The sequence below is a fragment of the Manihot esculenta genome, chromosome 8 (assembly GCF_001659605.2).
Source record: "Manihot esculenta cultivar AM560-2 chromosome 8, M.esculenta_v8, whole genome shotgun sequence".
Lineage (NCBI taxonomy): Eukaryota > Viridiplantae > Streptophyta > Magnoliopsida > Malpighiales > Euphorbiaceae > Manihot > Manihot esculenta.
Window position 1 is genome coordinate 35189688 of NC_035168.2, and position 21610 is coordinate 35211297.

Below are 21610 nucleotides of genomic sequence, written 5' to 3' on the forward strand. Positions count from 1 at the left end.
TTATCCAATTATGTGGGTGTGCCTGCCATGTCACTCACCTTTCATTTTATATCTGCTTATGTCATATCTGGAGCTCTGCCACGTCGAATACACGTACTATCACTTGATTTCCAAATTAGATGACGGAGAATTAATTTAAAAAAAAAAAAGAAAGAAAAGAAAAGAAAGAAAATGAGGATGAAGAGGAAAGAAAGTCACTACTTTAGTTTCTTAACCCTGTCACCTTAGCCTCTTTTATACATTGTGGCAATTGCAGACATGTATCTCAATTGTTTCGCCTCTTTTTTGAATTTGTATATAATCGAATAATAGAGTTACTGATGTAATAAATAAGCATAAATAGCACATGATAATAAATTTAAATTTGTGTATCCTCGTATTACTAACCATTAGATGGGCCCACAGCAGAGATGCTATGATGTCCAAAATCGACAATGAATGTGCGATGGTAACCCGTGTAAATTGTATTCGATTTAAAGTCAAGAAATTAATTGAATTGAAATAATTTAAAATTTTAATTAATTTTTTATTTATTTTAATTTAATTTAATTTTTAATTTTAAAAATTTTAATTTTATTTTATTTTATTTAAAAAATTAAATCGAATCGATTAATAATAATAATAATATATTATTTTTAATAATACAGAAAGATTAAATTATATTAAAATTAAAATATTTTAATTAAATTTTAAAATATTAAAAATAAAATATAAGAAATAAAAAAGTATTAAAAATTTAAATCGATTAAATTAAATTAAATCGAATCAGATCGATTCACTTCAATTTAATTTTTAATTAAAATTAATTCGATTCAATTTTTATAAATATTAAAATTTTAATTTTTAATTTATTCGATTATTAACCCATGACTCAAAGAGCAATGGCTCAGAATGTGCAAATGGGACCCTAAAGAGTGTATCCTCTACTATCATTTAAACCTTGCTGTTGACCATACAGTCTCCTTAGCTGGAGTTTGAAGCTGCGTTTTTCCATGATTTGAAATGTGGCAGTCTTAGTTTGAAGCTGTTCGCAAGGGAGGTGTTGTTGGGTCCGGACTTGAGCTTCCGGGTCAACTTTAGGCTCCAGGATTGGCCTGTTTATGACGTTCTTATATATATATTTTTTGGGCCTTAAAGGCTTATTAATCATTTGTATTTTGTATAGTTTGGGCAAAATTTTCACATTAATAAAACCCACCATTTTTTGATAAAAGAAATTAAAAAGACCAAATTAAAATCTAATAAGTTTTTCATTTGATTTTAGCTAGGGTGTAAATTAACCAAATCGTTCGTGAGCTATTCGAGGTTCGATTCGATAAAAGCTCGACCGAACTCGACTCGATTTTTAAATGAGCCAAGCTCGAGCTTAATTTTTAGGCTCGTTTGGTAAACGAGCCAAACTTGAGCTCCATAGTATTCGGCTCGTTAAGGCTCGTGAGCTCAGTTCATTTCTGAGTTCATGAGCAGGCTCGCGAATAGGCTCGTGAACAGTCTCGTTAAGTAAACTGAAATTACTATCGTAAAAGAAATAAATTCAAACTCTACACATACTTTCATGAGCTAAATCTGAATTTTTTAAAATTCAGCTCTATATAGTTTAGTTACACTCTTAAACTTGCATATATTTATATCATTAAAATTTAAAAACTCATCTTTATAAGTTTACATGCTAATTTGTAGATATACTTATTTAACTAAAATTATTTTAGTTTTAAACTTATTAGTTTTAAACTAAAACTCATTATACATGTAAATAAATTAAATTACTCGTGAACTATTTGAGACTCAGCTCGATAAAAACTCGACTAAACTCGATAAAAACTCGATTCGTCTAAGCTCGTTTGCTAAACGAGCCAAGCTTGAACTTCTTAATACTCGGCTCGAGTTCGATATGAGTAAAGCTCGAATTCGGCTCGAGCTCGAAAAAATTTTAACGAACCAAGCTTGAGCTCTTCAAACTTCGGCTCGGCTCGGTTCGTTTACACCCCTAATTTTAGTCGGAACTAACCAATTTCTTTCCTAAGTTCAATGATAAAATTTTCCAACAACAATGGGAATTAGTGAAATAATGCTACATTTTCCCATATAGATAAGGATTTGCCAAGCTAGATAAGTCGCACAATTACTTGGTTTTTTTTTTTTCTAATAAGGGTTTTTTAAAAATTTAATTTTTAAACTCTCATCTGAAAAAATTATTTTTTAGATCAGAATAAATTTATAGGCTATTGCGATAAAATTTTTAAAAAAAATTTTAAGTACCGCGCTTGTAAAGCTTATTACTAAAAAAAGAAAATAAAAAAAATTAAAATTAATATATTAACGCACTATATATATTAAAATTAATTTATGTAATAATATTTAAAATTTAATTTTTTTTATGAATATGGATAAATTTTAGAGAATAAATATTTTAATAATAAAATAAAATTTTAAAAGTTAAATTATTATTTTTAAATGAAAATTATTTATTATTTAAAATTTTTAGATTAAATTATAAATTTAATTAAATTTTAAGAATTATAATATAAATTAATTTTAATATATATATATATATTATGGCCGATTTATAAGTGTGATAAAATATTAATTTTTAGTGCGGTAAAATATTAATATTTTTTATTTTATTTAATATTGTATAAATAAAGTACAGTATTTTTTATTTTATAAAAATTTTATTATATTTTTAAAGTATAACGAATTTTATGGCATTTTAAAAGTGTGATAATCTCTAAATTTAGACTGATTTGTGAAATAATTTTTTTAGAGCAGAGTTTGAGAATTATTTTTTATAAAACTCTTATTAAGCAAAAAGCCCTCGTTACTTAACAATGCAAAACCAAAATTTATCCAAATTCCAAAACCTGTGAAAGGTTAATTCCTTTACCGGTTCACTTTGGGCTAAAATCAAGCAGCGCATGTCATTTGAATAACAGGTCCACTTCAAAGAGTCTCTCATGCCTAGGGGTGGGCATTCGGTCGGTTCGGTTCAAAACCGAACCGAACCGAATAAATCGAAAACCGAAATTTGAGTGTTTATGAAAATCGAATCGAACTGATTTTGGTCAAAAACCGAATCGAAATTTTTTTATTTTTTAAACTTTATTTTTAATATTTTAAAATTTAATTAAAATATTTTAATTTTAATATGATTTAATTTCTATATATTATTTAAAAAACATATTATTATTACTAATCGGTTCGGTTCGGTTTTTTCGGTTTTTTTCTGATCAAAACCGAACCGAACCGAAAAAACTGAAATTTTTTAAATTGAAAACCGAACCAAACCGAAATATATAAAAAACCGAACTAAACTTTCAAATCGATTCGGTTCGATCAATTTTTTTGATTTGAACCGAATACTGCGCACCCTACTCATGCCTAGAAATTTAACTAATTGTTAAAAAATAAAAAAAAATAATTTTAAAGATAAAAATAATGAAACAAATATGGTACTTTGAAGATACATCGTATGGCCTTTTCTTTCCTTTCCTTTTCCTTTCTTTTCTTTTCTTTTCCCCCTTTATGAGTGGACAAGCATCCATTCAATACTTCATGATATTATAGTTCCTATGAAAATCCCATCCCTAATAGTATTTATGCAAACAAATTTGAAAGGTAATTTCTCTAAAAGGAACAATTCAAATTCATTGGAATGCTGCGTAATATTGCAGTGGGACGCGGCAGGTCCAATAGAGAGATATGAACTAAAATTCGAGGCCAATGAATAAATCAATCAACCGCGATTGGTTTAATAAAAAAAAATGATAAAAATAAATGAAAGTTAATAAAATAAAATATTAAATTTAAAAAGTTGAAATTTTTTAAAAGAATAAAGATGGTGAATTCAATAATTAGAGAATATTTTAAATTCGGGCTAAGTCAGTGATATATATATTCCTGATCATTCTAATCGTGTCTAATTGTGTCTACGATTCGTCTTATTGGACTAAATAGAAATTTCTTTTACAAATACGTGGCTAATAAATACAAATATTATATTTATTTTGTACATCATATTAGTATAATTTACCGCATATACATTTGTATCTTTGAAGATATAAAGAGAATATGACTAATCTATATTCAAATTTAATTTATTCACATCATGTCCGTCCTACTGAATTTACATCGTAATGGATCTCATTTAATTAAAAAAGATCGAACTATATATATTTATCTTATTAAAAATTTTATATTTTATATGTTATCAAGTAAAAATAGAATTTCACGACCATAAAGTAAAAAAGTCATCAATCAATAAAATACACAAAACATAATTAGGAAAATGGTAACCTATCAAGCCTTATTTAAATAATTTAATTTCCTTATAGAAGAAAGTAAAATACTTTATTTACTAGAAAATTAACTTAAAAATGAAAACTAAATAAAAAAAATTTTGTATTGAAATTCTACTTAGTTTATTTATTCCAACTAAATAAGGTTAAAAAGTCTACATTTTATAAATATTTAATTTAATTAATTTTTTTATTAGTTATATTATTTATAATGAAATAATTTAAGTATTCCGTGCAATATAAACTAAAATTACACTTGAATTTACACGAATTTATCTGATTTTTTTAAAAATTCATTATTTGAATTTTTTAGTAGCATTATTCAATTTTTAAATGCTAAATTCTTAGGTTTTTTCACTATGCTCTAGACGTAAAATAAATCTAAAAATTTTTTAAAAATTAAGACATTTGGAATAATTATGTTATTTCTTTCCCAGATTTTATATATATATGAGAGAGAGTGGAGAAAGTGAAAATAATAATAATAATAATAATAAATACTTATACACTTACCTTTAGATTTGAGGATGCAAGTGAAAGCTGTAAGAAAAGAATGAAGAAGAGACGATAAATCCCATCTTAATAAACAAAGGAGAAACGGCAGTTCCTAGAATTTTCTTGGTCATGAAATATACATTTTGATTTCCTGGAAAATGCATCTGCGTTTAGGGAATTTTTCCAGGAAAAAAAGCATCCATGGAAATTTACGACGGAGAGAGCAAGAAATTGCCCAGAATTTGTGATTCTCCTCCCACTGCTTGACTTATACAAGGAGAGATTTGACTGCTCACACCAAATCAAACCATGGCCGCACAAGCTCTTCCTTTAGTAGCATTTTTTTTTCTTTGGCCTTTTTATTTAATATCAAAAATCTTATTTACCCTAAAAAGTGGTTATTTTTATTTTTTTTACCAAATTGAAAAATAAAAAAAAAATAACTGAGAGAACATATTTTTGAATAATTAAATTAAATTAATTAAAATTTTCAATTTAATTCACAAGAATTTATCATTATATAAATCACTTTTTTAATTTTAAAAAATATATTAAAATATTTTAAAAGTCTATCAATTAAATTCTCCAAACATTGAGCCGGAGCGACTATTACCGTTAAAAATCTTGCTGAGAAAAATTTTTTTTTTAAAATATATTAATTAAAAATAATATATTGTAATTATAAAAATATAAAAATATAAAAACAGCAGCAAAGCTAGAAAAAGAAAAAAGAAAAAAAAAACACATAATATAATTAAAACCGAAAAAAGAAAAGAGAAAAGAGAAAAACTCTGCAAACGAGTGCAAATCAGGCAATAGTCAATATGTAAAGAATGACTTGAACTAATTAAAAATCAAAAAATGAATATACCCTTTTCAAGAAAAACAGTAATTAAAAGAATAATTTGAATATAAGTTGAATTCAATTCAAGATTCAATTGAAATTCAGATTTCTTTAAAATTTAACCTTCCTGTATATTTACAAACAGAGTGGTTCAGAGTCCATTTCAATGCCGTCACTCCACCAACCCAAAACGCGGTTACCCAGAAATTCTGTCAGCAGCTTCCATCAATCTTCCATCTCCATCTACTCTGTTACGCGTCGACTCACCGTGTTTTTCATTTACTGCTCATGTTCTTCCAAATCTGTTATAATCTTTTTTGTTTGTTTTTAATATTTTAATTATAACCTAAACGTACATTTCAAGCATTACGCGGTTAGTTAATGCTTGAATTTCAAGAATTCAAATAATAAAAAATAAAATAAAAAATGGTTTCTTTTAGTATAAAATGCCTGAGGCTTGTTTGGAAGTTAATTGTCTGTTTAGTTAATGCTAACTGATAAGTACTATGTTGTCCGCTTTGATACTTTGGAGATTCCAAATGCAGAGTTGTTTTTTGAGTTGGTTATAGTTTACAAGAAAATAATAAATATTCTTAATTTGAGCTTTTTATTCAACTTTTTGAATGATGAGTTCGATTCTTGACTTTTTGTGCATGGCTTAGCGCGTAGATTTTAGAGTTTTTAGGTGTTTAACTGAAACTTCTATGTAGCTTCGTCATCCTTTTTCTTGCAAGTGAACATTTAAGTTAGCTTATTTATACCCATATAAGGTTGTCCGAAGTTAGTTGCTCTTGTTCTTTCCACCAGAATTTGCACTTTCAAACTGTACATTTCTTTGTCTGAATCTCCTAAATGGTGCCAAAGAGGCCTTTTCATGGCGATTCTGAAGATGGGACTGATTCTCCAGCTCAGGACTCTAAGCGGTTCAAGAAGTATGTGCCCATTAATTTATAGAGCTTTCTAACTTTGAAGCTTTCATGTAATTGACAAATTATTTGAGTTTCTAATGTGGGTTTCTTGTCTACTTTTGCTTGAACAGTGCCATTAGAGATGTTCTGGGAATGCTTTCAGTGCAGGATATAGTTGCCGAGATCGAACCTTTCATCAGAGGAGTGGTAAGATAGTTTTCTTAAAGAATGATTACTGGGTTGGTTTCAATATCTGAAGGTAGTTCTTATTTTTTCGGTTAGGTTCGAGATGAGATCGAACGGACTGTTCAACGAGTCCTTCAACCATCCTTCAGGTTAGTTCTTGTGTCACCTTGCTTCTTAAGAAGTCAGTTCTAAGAGATTCATTTGATCAAATTCCATCGACTAACAGTTTCATTTTGTGTTCTCGTTGCTGTAGAACCTCCTCCAATCAGACTGAGACGTCAGGAGCAAGAGGCTTCCTGTTGCAGTTCGTTAGCAGACCACCATCCACCATTTTTACAGGTAGCACCATGGAAGCTGAGGATGGTAACCCGATCAGGCTTGAATTGTTGGATGCTAGGACCAAGACCCTCGTCAATTCTGGTCCTCTATCTTCTATGAAGATTGAGATTCTTGTCCTTGATGGTGATTTCGGTATAGATGAGAGAGAAGATTGGACTGAAAATGAATTCAATGCCAATGTTATCCGTGAAAGAGAGGGTAAAAGGCCTCTGGTGACTGGAGGAGATTTAAACATTACACTAAAATCCGGAAGTGGCCTGATTAGTGATATAATTTTCACCGACAATTCTAGTTGGCAAAGGAGTCGAAGATTCCGGCTAGGAGCTAGACCTGTTACTAAAAATTATAGTGAAGCAAGGATTAGGGAAGCTAGGAGTGAAGCTTTCATGGTGAAGGATCATCGCGGAGAATGTAAGTTCAAACCTTTAACTTTAGCTCTAACCTTTAACTTCAGCTCTGTTTATAGGTTCTCTATTATGAATGAAATATCAGCAAAATCTATAACTAAAAATTGATTGTATCCATTTGTTGATTCAGTGAATAAGAAACATCACCCTCCAAGATTGGTTGATGAAATCTGGCGTTTGGAAAGAATAGCAAAAGGTGGTGCAACCCACAAAAAGTTGGCAACATGGGGAATTCATACTGTGAGAGATTTTCTGCAGACATATGCAATTAATCCATCTGAACTGAGGAAGGTAATAGAAATTCCTTCTCTTCTCTCTTTCCCCTTTTAATGTGAATCCATCCAAACTGAGGCATCTGTGGGATGCATGCAGGTGATTTTAGGTGGAATTTCAAATAGGATATGGGACATGATTTTAGACCATGCAAATGAATGTGTTCTGGATGATAAGCTGTATACTTACTTTGAAGCTGGACCAAGTGTGGGGCTTCTTTTCAATTCAGTGTACAAGCTCGTAGGAGCAGCATTTGAAGGTCAGATGTATAAGCCTCTGGACAAACTAGCTCCTTCCCAAATGGTAAGGACTCAATAAAGCTGGACTTTGAATTGATCCGACCATTTGTTGTGCGTGAATAATTTTCATCTCATAGGTCGACTTTTCTGTTGAATTGACAGGCTCTGGTGGAAAGTTTAAAGCAAAAGGCTTATAAGAATGTACATAGCTTTATCATGCTTGATTCTCGTGACATTTGTGGCCCTTTAAGGTCCTTGGCATGTCCACAAGCTGAGCCATTCAATGGTCCAAATCTCAGTCTGCAGCAACTTGAACTCCCAGCTGCATGCCCAGGTATATGATCCCTTCAATTCCATGTTAATTAGACACAAAGCTCCCTGTGATCCTTTCAGTTCCGTTTAAGGATTGCAGTCGATGCATGAATGCAACTGCAGAAGTGCAGAAACTAACTATATCTTTTCATCTCCTGATTTTCACTGCAAGTGATCAAATTTCTGTGTAATTGATGTTCTTAAGTGGTTTTTTCTTTTTTTTCACTAAGACTTCATGTTTTGTGCAGATCAACCAGAGATGCTGCTGGATTTCAACACCATGGGCAATCAGTTAGAATTTTCTGTAGCACAGAATCCTAATTCACTGCAAGTGTTTCCTCAAACACTAAGGAACAGTTTCAAAATCAGGGACATCTTTCCCGTTTCCTACCCTGGAGAAAACAGTTGGTCTGCAAGTTCATCACGATGGCCACTAGGGACAACTAGTCAACTAACTCCAGAGGATTCACAGACACAAACATCAACCTGGTCTCCCGTAAACACTTGTTTTTTCAGTTCAGATAATGAAGGAGAACTGGGTATCATCTCTTCTCACCCAAGCTTTGGTATGCTTGAAAAGTCCAAAGTAGGGTGGTGCAAGCTAAGAGCTGCCATTATGTGGGGCTCAGTCAGGAGAGACATTGCTAAAAGAATGTGGCAGAGCTTCTGTATGTAAATTACTAAAACAGTAGACAGTTGTAGAAATCAAAGCATCTCAAGGTTTAGGGTAAGAGCTGAAAGCTGAAAGCTCTCCTAGATACATGAGAGGGAGTCAAGGTAGTTTTTAGCTTTCTTGTTTACTTGTAGTTTTTTGTTTTTCCTTCTTGCAACTTGCAACTTGCAACAAAGACCAAGTTACCAGAAAAGGGTCCTGTTTTGTAGTTTGTGTATTTGCAGCAATCCTTTCACTGCATGTACAAATTGTCCAATAGAAATCATTTTCACACTGTTTAGCTCTATCTGCTGTTGATCTTGTTAAAGTTTCTTTGGATTTGCAGATATGTGGTACTTGTATTATGATGAAGTTTCAGAAAATTTTAACTATTATTGTTGTATCAGAAACTCAAATCAGTTGCACAATCACAATATGGATAGAAAAATAAAAACAAAATTTTATACATAGCAAAAAACTCTCAAATTCTAGCATGAACTGACGTCTGTCTAGTTTTTTTAGAGACAATACTTCTCTCTATTTTCGTTTACCTTCTGGGCTTCCAGATTAGAGTGGTTTCTCCCTCCTTGCCTGTGGGACAAGTTTGTAAAAGGTTACTTTGAGTTTTCGGTTGCAGCTTTGCAAATCAGCCTTTTCTACTGTTGAGGCTTTGAGTCTTGGGGCCTGCTGCCCAACGCGCCCTTGGAAGCTCTTCTGCTCTTTGGGGGCATCGCTGATGCATCTGTTCTTTGAGCCCAAAGTGTGTGTCATAAAAGGAGACTCGTTTGCTATCTTGGCTCCATTACTTGAAGACTGCCAGTGGAAAGATGCGATTTGTAGAATTGTGGATGGATCTGGATCTTATTGCGACCTCGCTCTGATGGCTGCCGCACCCCGTAAGGGTAAGACGCCATTAGAAATCTGCCTCCAACTCTCCATACTGCTCATCAGATGCGTTTGTTTTTTCCTAAGATCCTGTTGCCGTCGGGGAAAAGAGGGAAACTTTGAAGGCTTGTACACCGCAGTCCGCTTCTTTCATCGGTAAAAGATGACGGCAACGCCAATTTGGGACTGCATCTTTCGCTTTAAGCCCCGTCGATTGTTGTAGGCTTCTTTTGTACATTGGACTATGGGCCTCCATGATGTAGGGCTAATTTAGTTTTGGTCCTCTGTTTTTTTTATCTTCCTCTGATTGGGCTACTAGTTATTTATTGGGCATGGGCCTTGTAATCTATCCCTTTTTTCCAATGAACTTATTGCCTTTGGTGGGAGGCGGGGGAAATTGTTTTTTTTTTTTTTTTACCATACAAAAGGATTTGCATCATACAAGACCCAAAGGCAGAAACATACAAAAAGATTCAGTCTTTACTAAAGATCCAAAAAAAAAAAAAATTAAATTGAATAAATAAAAAAAAATAAATCAAACCAAGACGCAAAACAACTCAAGCAAACCAACTATATTTCGAAAATCAAATAAAAAACTAAGATACATCAATCTAGATAAACCAACCACACCTCCATCAGCCCAAACACCGCCATCTCAAACAACCATTCATCACTGAATAAGGGAAAAAGATATCACCGATAGCACAAGAAAGACCAATAAAACACCAATAAAATTGTCCAACAAACATGGATCAACAACCAACAAAACAACAAATGCAAATAAGAAGAAAGAAATAGATTCTTAACAAACAGAGTCAAACAGCACTGAGCCACCACCAGGAAGACAACGCGACAGAAAGCTATTCACTCCTATTATTTATAATACTTTTGGAAAAATAAAGAAAGTTCACTCATACAAAAAATGAAAAAATAATAAAGAATGTGTTTTAGCATATAACACCGATCAAATCATATCTAAACTCTAAAAGGAAACTAATTAATTTGTTTATAATATTATTTTATCTTATAGATTTAGCTTATAATAAAATAAATCAATAAGTTGGGAATTATATTTGCAATTAAGAAATTTATTACATTATCTTTATTTAACTTTAAAATTTTAAATAAATTATTTATTAATTTTAATAATAATTATGCTTATAAAACTTATTATTAAACATATCAACCGTTTATCAATTAATTATAAATATTTTAACTAAATACATAATTATTTAAATACTAATAAATTTTAAATAGTACTTATAAATTAATTCTTATAAAATAAAGCAAATATACACTTACAACCATGAGAATATATCAATTTATATAAATAATAAATAAAATAATAATTATTAAATTAATAATTTATTCACTTCAGACACATTTTAAACTTAATCTTTCTCTAGAATCTAAAGACTAGAGAGAGAATTTTCTCTAGGTATTTGGCAGTTTTTACTTTCTCAATTCAATCAAGAGTATAGTTGATATTTGAAGAATACCTTGGTGTGGGTTGGTTTTTCCCGATTAGGAGAGATTAGCCGGTGGAAAACTGCGCCACTTCGAATTTTTTAAAGATTTACGGTAATCATGCCTTTTGAAACTCAATAATGCAATTATTGTGCATGTCTAAAAAAATTATTCTCTCGTATTGGGGCAAATGATTATTGAATTTTATTTCAAAACAATACACGTGAGGAAGAGTTTAATTTAAATGAGCTTAAGAAGTGGGTTACGTGTTTAAAATAGTTTGCAAAATTTGATTATATTCTTTTGAATATTTGAAATAATTGGTAAATAAAATAAATATATGAAATATATATTTCATATCCATTTTAAAAAAATTAAAATAATTTAACTGTAGGTATTTATTTAACATAAACTTTATTCAATAAATTAATTCTTATAAAATTATTCTATTTTTTAATATATTTTTATAAAATAATTAAAATAACTAAGAAAATATAATCCAAGAGACAACTCAATTATCACAATCTAGTAACAAACAGCATCATTCAAACTTGAACTTGCTCACCGAAATTCCATCGCACTCACACTATAGAGCACCGCCTCCCCACGACATCTGCGCCGCTATAGCCATTGGACAAAAGATCAACGAAAACAAACGATACAGCAGCAATAGGTAAAGAACAAGAAAAGACAATTGGATAGCAACGAGAAAAGCAAAGAAGCTCTTAGGAAGAACAAAACAACACAAGCAGCTCAAACAAAAACTAAATCGCACATGGAGTGGACATCGCAGAGTACTCGATCGATTATCAACCTTCTAAGAGCGTGAATCATCGCATGTGGCGGTGCGATTCCGTGTTGCTAGCATCATACCAAATGAATCCCTCTCTGGAAGCCAAAGTCGAGTTACCACCCCATGCATTTAGATCCAAATAGCATCCCTCAACAAAAAAAATAACAAAGACTTGTAAAAATCAACTAGAGCAAATGAGCAAATAAATAAAAGACACAGAATCGTCATCACCGTTTAGCCGTAGTGAAAGACAACTACGAAAACGGATCTAACTCCTATTCGAAGACAAGCTAAACAGCCAAACAACTAAAGAAAAATCAAAACAAAAACCAAAATGTCGACGAAAATCAAGCTCACCATCATCCAACCGCCGATCGATGATTTTCCTTTGCCTCAGTCAATAACTTTCTCCCTTCTCTATTTTTCTCCATTTTTCTTCTAAAAAGTTCGCATCAACTCTTATTAGATATATGTTTGATAGCTTGAGATTTTTTTTAAAGCGATTATCCATGCAATATGTATATATATATATATATATATATATATATATATATATATATATATATATATATATATATATAATGATTCCCACAGTCCTTTGCCGATTATAGTAAAAATTAAATATAAAATCAAAAATTTATAATTATTAAATATTAAATTAAATATTATTTATATATTCTTACTTAATTATATAACATTCAGTATAAATTATAATTTACATGAGTATTAAATTTATTTTTATATAAATAAAATTATATTAAATAAATTACATATGACTCTTCTAACCATAATTGCATGTATTTAACATTATTCTTATTTTTTTTTTATCAGGGAGTAATTTCATTAAAAGAAATAATGTATAAGGTATGGGACAGAAAAACAAATTAATACAATTAAAATCTAACTCCAAACAAGGCCCATGAGACAAGCATGTGAAATAATTGGGAGCCCAATTCAAACCAAGCTTTCAACGGTACATGGTTGTATTTTTTCGAGACCAGCGGCAACACCGTTCGGCGATATTAACTGTTATAATAGATATTAATTATTTTAGTGAATATTTATTTGATAATAATGAGTTAAATATTACAAAAAATAATTATTTATAATTTATTTTTTTACCTACTATTTTAACCGAATTAAAATATTAGATACTACTTATAAAATAATTATTGAACAAGTTTTATCTCATTGAAAAACAAGTGTGGAAAACACTATTACTTGCTACAAGCTAGTTTCAAAATCAATAAAGGAGATTATCAAGACTAACGAGACACAAACTTAAAGCCTGTTTGGAGAAATTGGGAGGTAAAGCGAGATGAAGCTCAAGCCCCTCTTTTTACCATTCAAAGTTAAAAGAAAAAGACTACTAAATCGACCGTCAAAGGCATAGTTTCGGCTGCATACAACAGCCTTGAAGCTATTATTCACTTGGAAACAAAACCCTCACTCATTAGAGGCACTAGACAATTTTCGAGAGAAGACTATGACTTTGTTTAATTGAAGGTGATTCACACAGTTAACTTGAAGTTTTAAAGTGTGAAAATTGCGTCTATTTTGCTTAATATTTTCTTTTTGATTTTTTTAATTTTTTGACAAATTAAAGATTTTTCTTCTTTTGATGGTAGAAAATAACTTAATTTCTCTAATTTAGTTAAGTTTATGAAAAGTAAATTTTTTAAAAAATAATTTATTTAAATTAAATAAGACATAAAATTTTTATAATATATAAAAAATAAATTTAAGAAAAATTACTTTTTCATTTCTCATATCTTTAATATTAAAATATAATATTTAAAATTTTTCAACTTTAATTTCATTAAAATTAAAAATTATTTCATAAAAAATATCATTAGTAAAAATATAAATAACTTAACTACTCTGAATACAATACTTTAATTTTTAAATTTTAATTTCATTAAAATTATAGGTTTGTCACTCAAATAATCAAAACAATAAAAACTCATTTTCAAATCAAAATAACAATTAAAATTATAAATTCAAATTTAATAAATAAATAAAAATTTTAATAGATTTAAATTCAAACTTAACAAATTTAATAAAAATTAAAATAAATAAAATTAAAATTATCTAAAATAAAAAATCAACAGAAGGTTGTTGCTCGCCATCGCTCATCGCTTACTATTTCTATAGCTTATCGCTTGCTGCGCCTCCTGCTCATTGGTAGTTCTATCACATGCTGCTCACTGTCCCTCTACTATCCACGTCGTTTGTTTCACTGGCTATTCGTGTCGCGGACCGGTTCTCCATCACCACTTTAATTATTGCAAAATGAGTTTTTTAAAGGAAAAATATTTTAATTTTGAGCGATGAAAAAGACGAAAGAAATTTAAAAATTTAAAAGATAAGTAATTTTTTATTAATGATAAAAGGAATTATATTTTAATATTTTTTTAATGAGTAGATTTAAATCATTATTTTGATAGATATTTTGAATGAAAAAATTTTAAATTTAAATGAAATTAAAATTAAAAAAAATTAAAATGTTAGGTTATAAAAATAAAGTGATATAATAAAATAATTTGAGAGTCTGGAGAGATAATTTAACACAAGTTTAATTTTTTTTAATAGATATTTGTATTACAAAAATTACAAAAATTTAATTAAAATATATTTAAATGTAATATTAATATTATTAAATTCATTGTTATATAAATTGTAGCTATCCATAATAATTACACTTTCAAATTTAGATTCCAGAACTGATTATTAATTTTCCAAGCGGATCATATCTAAGAGCACTTTTGGAAGTAACGCGCCGCGAACGGAAATGAAGCGGGAGAGGTGACGCGCGTCGCTGTGTCCAAGTCACGGTGGGGTAATGGCAAAACCAGTAATTATTCAAAACTCAAACACTAATAATTAAGCATCAAAGAAAATATCTTCTTCCTCCGAAAAGTTCATCAGGCTGAAATCTCTCGAAGTTTCCTCCAGCAACCTGTATTTCTTTTATACACAGCCTCTCAAAAAGTCGCACAAGATATTTTCTCTCTCTCTGAGCCCAAAACCACCACCTCCCCTTATTTCTGCAGCAAAAGCGAGAGGCGTGCGATTCTGTTTTTCCTGGGGAAGTCGTTTTCTCTGCTTTGCCATTGCTATGTGTGTTTTTGGGCATACTTAGAGATCAATTTTGGTAGCGTTTGGTTGGGTTTTTCGGTAGGGGTTTTGAAGATTGTTGTTTTGGTGGTTTGTTAGATATGGATCGGGAAGGAGGATCCAACGGCGGATCTTGTTACTACACTGTTCTCGGGATTCGCAGGGATGCCTCCTTCTCTGATATTCGCACTGCGTATCGCAAACTAGCCATGGTATGAATTCGAATGCCGTTGTTTCTCCCCTTTTTTGCAATTGCAGTGTTTCGTTAGTTTCTGAATCTCTTTTTAATAATATGGCCAAAATTTTTATTTTTTGGGTACTTTGATTGAAGAAATGGCACCCAGACAAGTGGACCCGGAATCCGGGGGTAGCCGGAGAGGCGAAACTTCGGTTTCAGCAAATCCAAGAAGCATACTCCGGTGACTTTAACTTTCCCCTCAAAAATATCTTACCGTTGAAATTTGCCGTTACATAGTATATAACATGCACGCTAACTGTCGTTAACTATCCGTCTGGTTTTTATAGTTCTTTCTGATGAAGCTAAGAGGTCAATGTACGATGCTGGGCTTTATGATCCTCTGGAGGAAGAAGATAAAGTTCGTACATATATCTTTCTCTGGATTTTGCCGGGGCTTGATCCCATGTCTCCCTTGCTAACCTTTGAAAACGGTGCTGTTTTGGTTAACCCCCATCCCCCATTCCTCAATCCTCACTCTCCTTCTGGGCAGACGGAACGGCGTCGTTTTAAAAATTTGCTAGGAGTGAAATTGCCTGCCTGGGCAAAATTCACTTTACTTTTTATATTTTTGCAATTGGGAATTTTTATTTATTCTTCCAGGGCATGATTCTTGCGTAAATGATTGCAATGGCGAATGGCTATAATTCTTTCGGCGAAATTTTTTTTGTCCTATCTGGGGCCAAATTGTAATTTTCTTTTTTGTTGCGTACGTGATCCTCACATTTGTGAATTTTTCCAAGCAGGACTTTTGTGACTTCATGCAAGAGATGATCTCCATGATGAACAATGTGAAAGACGAGGTAAGTATTAGAAGGAACTGTGCAGCTTCTTTTACATCATTCAAGGGCATAATAGTAACTATGATCCCCCCGGTCGGCTGTATTGTTTATTAGGGAGATAGCTTTGAAGATCTTCAAAGGATGTTTGCGGACATGGTGGGTGGAGATGGTGTGAGCTTTGACCTCAATAAGGATCCAATGGATAGGAAAAGGGCACGTGTCAATGCATCGAAAGGGAATGCAGCGAAGCGCAACACCGCTCGCGTCTGATGCAGTTGCACTGGATCATTCTTTGGCCTTGAGCTTTCTAATTTGTGGAGAAATTGAGTGCTAATGCTATTGGGTAGTTGATGTAACTTAGGATTATTAATATTTAGTGAGTTTATGAAAACCTTGGAATGTCAGTTTGATGGAATAAAAAAATGTTGCTTTTTAATTTATGTGTGCTTTTTGGGTTTGCATGATTGGCTGTGGTGGGGGAGTTTGATGTTCACATGGACAGCCAATGAGGTGGCGAAAGGTATGGGAGGCCTTAGGCGAAACAAATTGACACTTGGTATGCATGCCATATCTCAATTATCAATTTGTGAAAACGTATATCATTTGGAGACTTCATCTCATGCATGTCTGATGAGAAAATTAAAATTAATTTTATTTAAACTGTAATTTAATTCCTCTAATTTAGTGAAATATAACGTTTCGTCTCTCTGTTTTAAAAAACCTTTAATTTAATCCTTCACATTTAAAAAAACTGCAAAATAATTTCTATCGTCAAATTTTCAGTTAACTTTCTGTTTATTTTAATAAAAATGATAAAATTACCCTTAAATAAAAAAACTCAATCAAATAGAATTCCCTCCATTTCCCCTCTTCCCCTCCTAAACCACATTTCTTCGTCAACCACACACAACCCAACAATCATGGTTTAAGTGGAAAAGAATGCTTCAAGAGTGGAGAAGAGGAAAAAACGAAAACCTGCAATTAGCAGCAATGGCGGCAAGTCCATCAGTAGAGAAACCCTCATATGATGAAAGCACCAAGACCTTGAAATTCTTAAAGGACTTAGCAATCAGCTCCAAAGTCTCATCTGTAACCACCATTCTCTTCAACCTGATCTCCTCCAGCCAAGGGTATGCGTTAGCCATGGCCTCGATCCACGGGTAAACATAACCACCCAACCGTCCGGGACGAGATTGAAGTCCGCGAAGTGCGGCTTCCCTTTGAGCTCAACCGATCTCAGCTCCGGAAATCTCCTAATCACCATTGGCGGACTGACGGCGTAACAGTTCCCGACGAAAATCCTCCTCCGGCACCACCTCTCTACCTCGTACCAGGACTTGCATACCAACGATATTGCGTTCCGGTCCTTATCACTGTGAATGAAGGAGAAAACCCATTTCAACTTCAGGGTATTTAACAAACAATTCCTAGGATTAGTAGCCATCTCCAACACATTTGAGATTGTGAAAAACTCGAATGATTCTACACGTGTTAGGATAAGAGCTTCCAATGGGTTCTTCTTGCAGGTGGCTTTCACTCTCTTTCTCTTCGGACTATACATAAAATATTGAGCATTTCCTTTTCCATTTACTCAGCAGGTTGGCAATTGCAGGTGAAAACAGAGGAGCTACTGACAGCCGATAATGCAGGTGGCAGCAACTAGGGAGACGATGACCCATCAGTATTTGTAATGAAAATTCTTTGAAAGATGCAGAGAGAGTTCCAAGTCACTAACGGTTATGGCCCCAAACTAGCCCCACAAGTTATGAGGGTATAGGAGAACAATTCCTCGATAAATTTGCATGAATCTTTAGCTCAACCTTAATTAAGCAACACCACGCTAACCTGTAAACTTGCAAATTTAATAATGTTACATTTCAGGAGCACTGGACGACATTCATAGTGGAAAAAGATTTCAAGTTCATATCTGAAAATGGACTAAACGCTGTAAGAGGATCCATCACCTCCAAAGCCTTACGTAGGAGGAGGAGGAGGAGGAGGAGGAGGAGGAGGACATTCATAGTGGAAAAAGATTTCAAGTTCATATTTGAAAATGGACTAAACGCTGTAAGAGGATCCATCACCTCCAAAGCCTTACGTAGGAGGAGGAGGAGGAGGAGGAGGAGGAGGAGGAGGAGGAGGAAGGATCGGGAAAAGAAGGAGAAAGAGAAGGAGAAGAAGAAAAAGAAGAAGGAGGAGGAGGAGAAGGAAAGGAAGAAGACGATCGGAAAAAGAAGGAGAAAATGAGAAGAAAAAGGTAGTTTAGTCATTTTTATTAAAATAAACAGAAGGTTAACTGAAAATTTAACGGTAGGGATTATTTTACAGTTTTTTTAAATGTGAAGGATTAAATTAAAGGTTTTTTAAAACAGAGGGACGAAAGGTTATATTTCACTAAATCAGAGGGATTAAATTACAGTTTACCCTTAATAAAATCCTCATTTTCCCAAGTCGACAAAGACAATGGCAATCATCTCACTAGACATGATTAACTTCTTTATATATTTTTAAAAGTAATTTCATTAAATAAATCGTCAGTTTATATAATTTTAATGATAAATATTATTTATTTTACAATAAATTAATTTTTTATATAAATAATTTTATTTGGTTTTATAAAATGTAAAATATTTTAATAAAATAATCTAAATTATATAGTGAAACTACTTAATTTTTTAAAAATGGAGATCTGATAAGAATTTTCCCTTTTTAATTTTAGATATTTTATTTTTTGGGAAGCTTTTTATTATCGGGGTGAAGGCAAGGATAAGGGCTTAGGCTTTTGAGGTTGAGGTCCATCTTTTACAACCTGGAAGGGAGATAGATGGCATTGAGGAGTGCTAGCTGCGGTGAAGGCCTACGCCTTTGACCTAGATTCTATGTGAATGGAGGTCTCCAAATATAAGTATTTAATTAATTTGGTTAAATAAATTTAGCCGTTGGTCGGATACGTTGATTTTCTACCTAAATTTAAATTTGGTTAAATAATTTTATTAACCTTTAAATTATTTAATTAATTTTATAATAATATGAAGCAAAATAAATAATTTAAAAAACACATTTCAGAGCAATAAAATCTTTGCCTAAAAATATTTAAATTCCTTGCTAATATTACCCAGACTAGAAGTACATATTATAATTTAGCAACACAATTTTATATAATAATTTAAGTACGTATCGCTACTTATAAAAAATATAAAATAAATCTTTATAATTTTGATAATTTTAATTTAGATTCACAATTATTTATAATTTAAAATTTTAGTAATTATTTCATCTGAATTTTATAAGAATTAGTTTTATTTAACGTTGCATGATTTTGTATTTCTTATATTAATTTCAAATATAATATATAATTATATTATAAAAAATACTTTAATATTTATATTTTTATTATAAAAATTATAATATTATATATAAAAATTTAATTATATAATTTACTTAATTAATTTATAATTTATATTATTTTTACATATTTAAACCATTTTATTATAATAAAATTCGAAAAAATATAAATTAAAATAAAAAAATATTTCAAATATAATATAAAATTATATTATAAAAAAAACTTTAATATTTATATTTTTGTTATAAAAATCATAATATACATTTTATAATTTAGTTTTATAGTAAAGTATTAAAATTATAATATTATATATAAAAAAATTTAATATATAATTAATTCAATAAATTTTTAATTTATTACTTGTACATATACAAATTAATTTATAATAATAAAATTTTAAAAAATATAAATTACAATAGATAAAATAATCATATTTCACCTAAATCTCTATAAAAGAATAATTAATTAATATATGAGATTTATAAAAAAATATATTTTTATTGATTTTATATAGTGATATTTATTTTTTTCTATTTGAGAACTGCATTTCAAAATATTTTTATTGATTTTGTATAGCGATACATAATTCTTTTCTACTTACTTAAGAATCACATTTTCAAATTCTTTCTGAAAGTATTATGATATACTCATTTTGAATAATTCATTTTCATATTTTACCATTAGTTTTAAATTTATAATTTTAATAATAGTAATATAATACAATAACTCAAATTGAGCTATGAACTGTCACCATAAGACGGGAGCATGTGACAAGAGTCTAATAAATCGATACGTGGTTCGACCTATGAAAAGGAAGACCCGGATACTAGGATATTCGACTCTTCATCAAGACTCGCTCTCCCTTAATACAATATCGTCCAAAGTGAATTATGAGATGTCACCATAAGATAAACCCACATAGTAAGGATCTAATAAACCGATACGCAGTTTGAGCTATGGAAAGAAAGACTCGGACACTAGAACATTCAGCTCTTTATCAAGACTCGCCCTATCTCAAAGAGGCTGAGACTTCATTAAAAGTTATTATTAGCATGCACAATTCAGTAGATCCCCATTAAGCCTATAATCATGGGATCTTCGACCAATTAGCCAACTACAATATTGTCGAATTCTCAGAAAATTCTATTATTAACTCCATCTTTTATAGTAGGGAAAATTACTTTTTAGTCCTTGAGGTTTAATGTAATTAATACTTTTGTCCCTCTATTTTGGCTACCCAACACTTAAGTCCCTCACTTTCTCTTCCGTCCAAATTCATAGTTCTTCCGTCCATTTAAACCGTTTGGTCAAAGATTCAAAGGTGAGAGATAATAATTTTTTCCAAAAATACCATTCTCTCAACGTGAAATCCCTATTTTTCTTCTCTTTCATATCTTCTTCATTTCTTTTTATCCATTGTTAATTTTTTTTTCTTTTTTTCTCTCTCTCTCTTTTTCATCTTTCTTCTCTCTCATATTTTCTCTATTTCCTTTAGACATTGTTGATTTTTCTTTTTTTTTTTTCTCTCTCTCTTTTCCATCTTTCTTCTCCCTGAAGCATTATTTGAGAGTTGCAGAAAGGGTAGGAGTTATGGTGAAGAAGAAGAAGAAGAAGAATCTACAGTGAAGAGGCATTGGGTTTGAGTTTTATGATTTTGAAATAGCGGGACTTTTAGTGAGGGTCAATTTTGTCAATTCACGTGTCCCAAACGGCTATTTTGGACAGAATAACTACGAATTTAGACAGAAAAGAAAGTGAGGGACTTAAGTGTTGGGTCGCCAAAATAAAGAGACAGAAGTGTTAATTACGTTAAACCTCAGGGACTAAAAAGTAATTTTTCCTTTATAGTATAAAAACTAACGATCACAGAGACAAAGGTGTACAATCTTTACAGAATTACTCTCGAGTTCTAAACAATTCCTTACATTGACTTTTTTTATTAGTTTACTGACTTGAGCGTCGGAGTGATTGTCGTAGGTGCCGACCACCTTACATTCTCTTTCTTGTAGGTTGACCAATCACATCACACATTTCA

General features: G+C 31.1%; 2 protein-coding genes across 3 annotated transcripts; both read left to right on the forward strand.

The window, feature by feature from the left end:
• The first annotated feature begins 6106 nt into the window (after positions 1–6106).
• On the forward strand, positions 6107–9255 carry LOC110620650 (calmodulin-binding protein 60 D). The gene is made up of 8 exons (XM_021764460.2): positions 6107–6566; positions 6674–6749; positions 6825–6877; positions 6982–7478; positions 7605–7765; positions 7847–8050; positions 8149–8320; positions 8547–9255. The coding sequence occupies exons 1-8, from the start codon at positions 6487–6489 to the stop codon at positions 8972–8974; spliced, it is 1671 nt and encodes a 556-aa protein (XP_021620152.1). The 5' UTR covers positions 6107–6486; the 3' UTR covers positions 8975–9255.
• Positions 9256–15005: 5750 nt separating this feature from the next.
• Positions 15006–16665, forward strand: LOC110620651 (dnaJ homolog subfamily B member 6). 2 transcript variants are annotated; one of them, XM_021764461.2, is made up of 5 exons: positions 15013–15424; positions 15544–15631; positions 15738–15808; positions 16194–16250; positions 16344–16665. In XM_021764461.2, the coding sequence occupies exons 1-5, from the start codon at positions 15314–15316 to the stop codon at positions 16497–16499; spliced, it is 483 nt and encodes a 160-aa protein (XP_021620153.1). In that variant the 5' UTR covers positions 15013–15313; the 3' UTR covers positions 16500–16665. The 2 variants fall into 2 exon arrangements, with proteins under 2 accessions (XP_043815032.1, XP_021620153.1); XM_043959097.1 differs by lacking the exons at positions 16194–16250; positions 16344–16665 and having other exon boundaries at positions 15006–15424; positions 15738–16187.
• Positions 16666–21610: the final 4945 nt, after the last annotated feature.

Bases quoted from the DNA above. Each gene is read 5' to 3' on its own strand.
- LOC110620650 (XM_021764460.2), top strand. From the start codon at position 6,487: ATGGTGCCAAAGAGGCCTTTTCATGGCGATTCTGAAGATGGGACTGAT. The intron at 6,878-6,981 runs GTTAGTTCTTGT...TCGTTGCTGTAG, and splicing joins GTCCTTCAACCATCCTTCAG to AACCTCCTCCAATCAGACTG. The intron at 8,321-8,546 runs GTATATGATCCC...TGTTTTGTGCAG, and splicing joins ACTCCCAGCTGCATGCCCAG to ATCAACCAGAGATGCTGCTG.
- LOC110620651 (XM_043959097.1), top strand. From the start codon at position 15,314: ATGGATCGGGAAGGAGGATCCAACGGCGGATCTTGTTACTACACTGTT. The intron at 15,425-15,543 runs GTATGAATTCGA...CTTTGATTGAAG, and splicing joins CGTATCGCAAACTAGCCATG to AAATGGCACCCAGACAAGTG. The intron at 15,632-15,737 runs GTGACTTTAACT...TGGTTTTTATAG, and splicing joins AATCCAAGAAGCATACTCCG to TTCTTTCTGATGAAGCTAAG.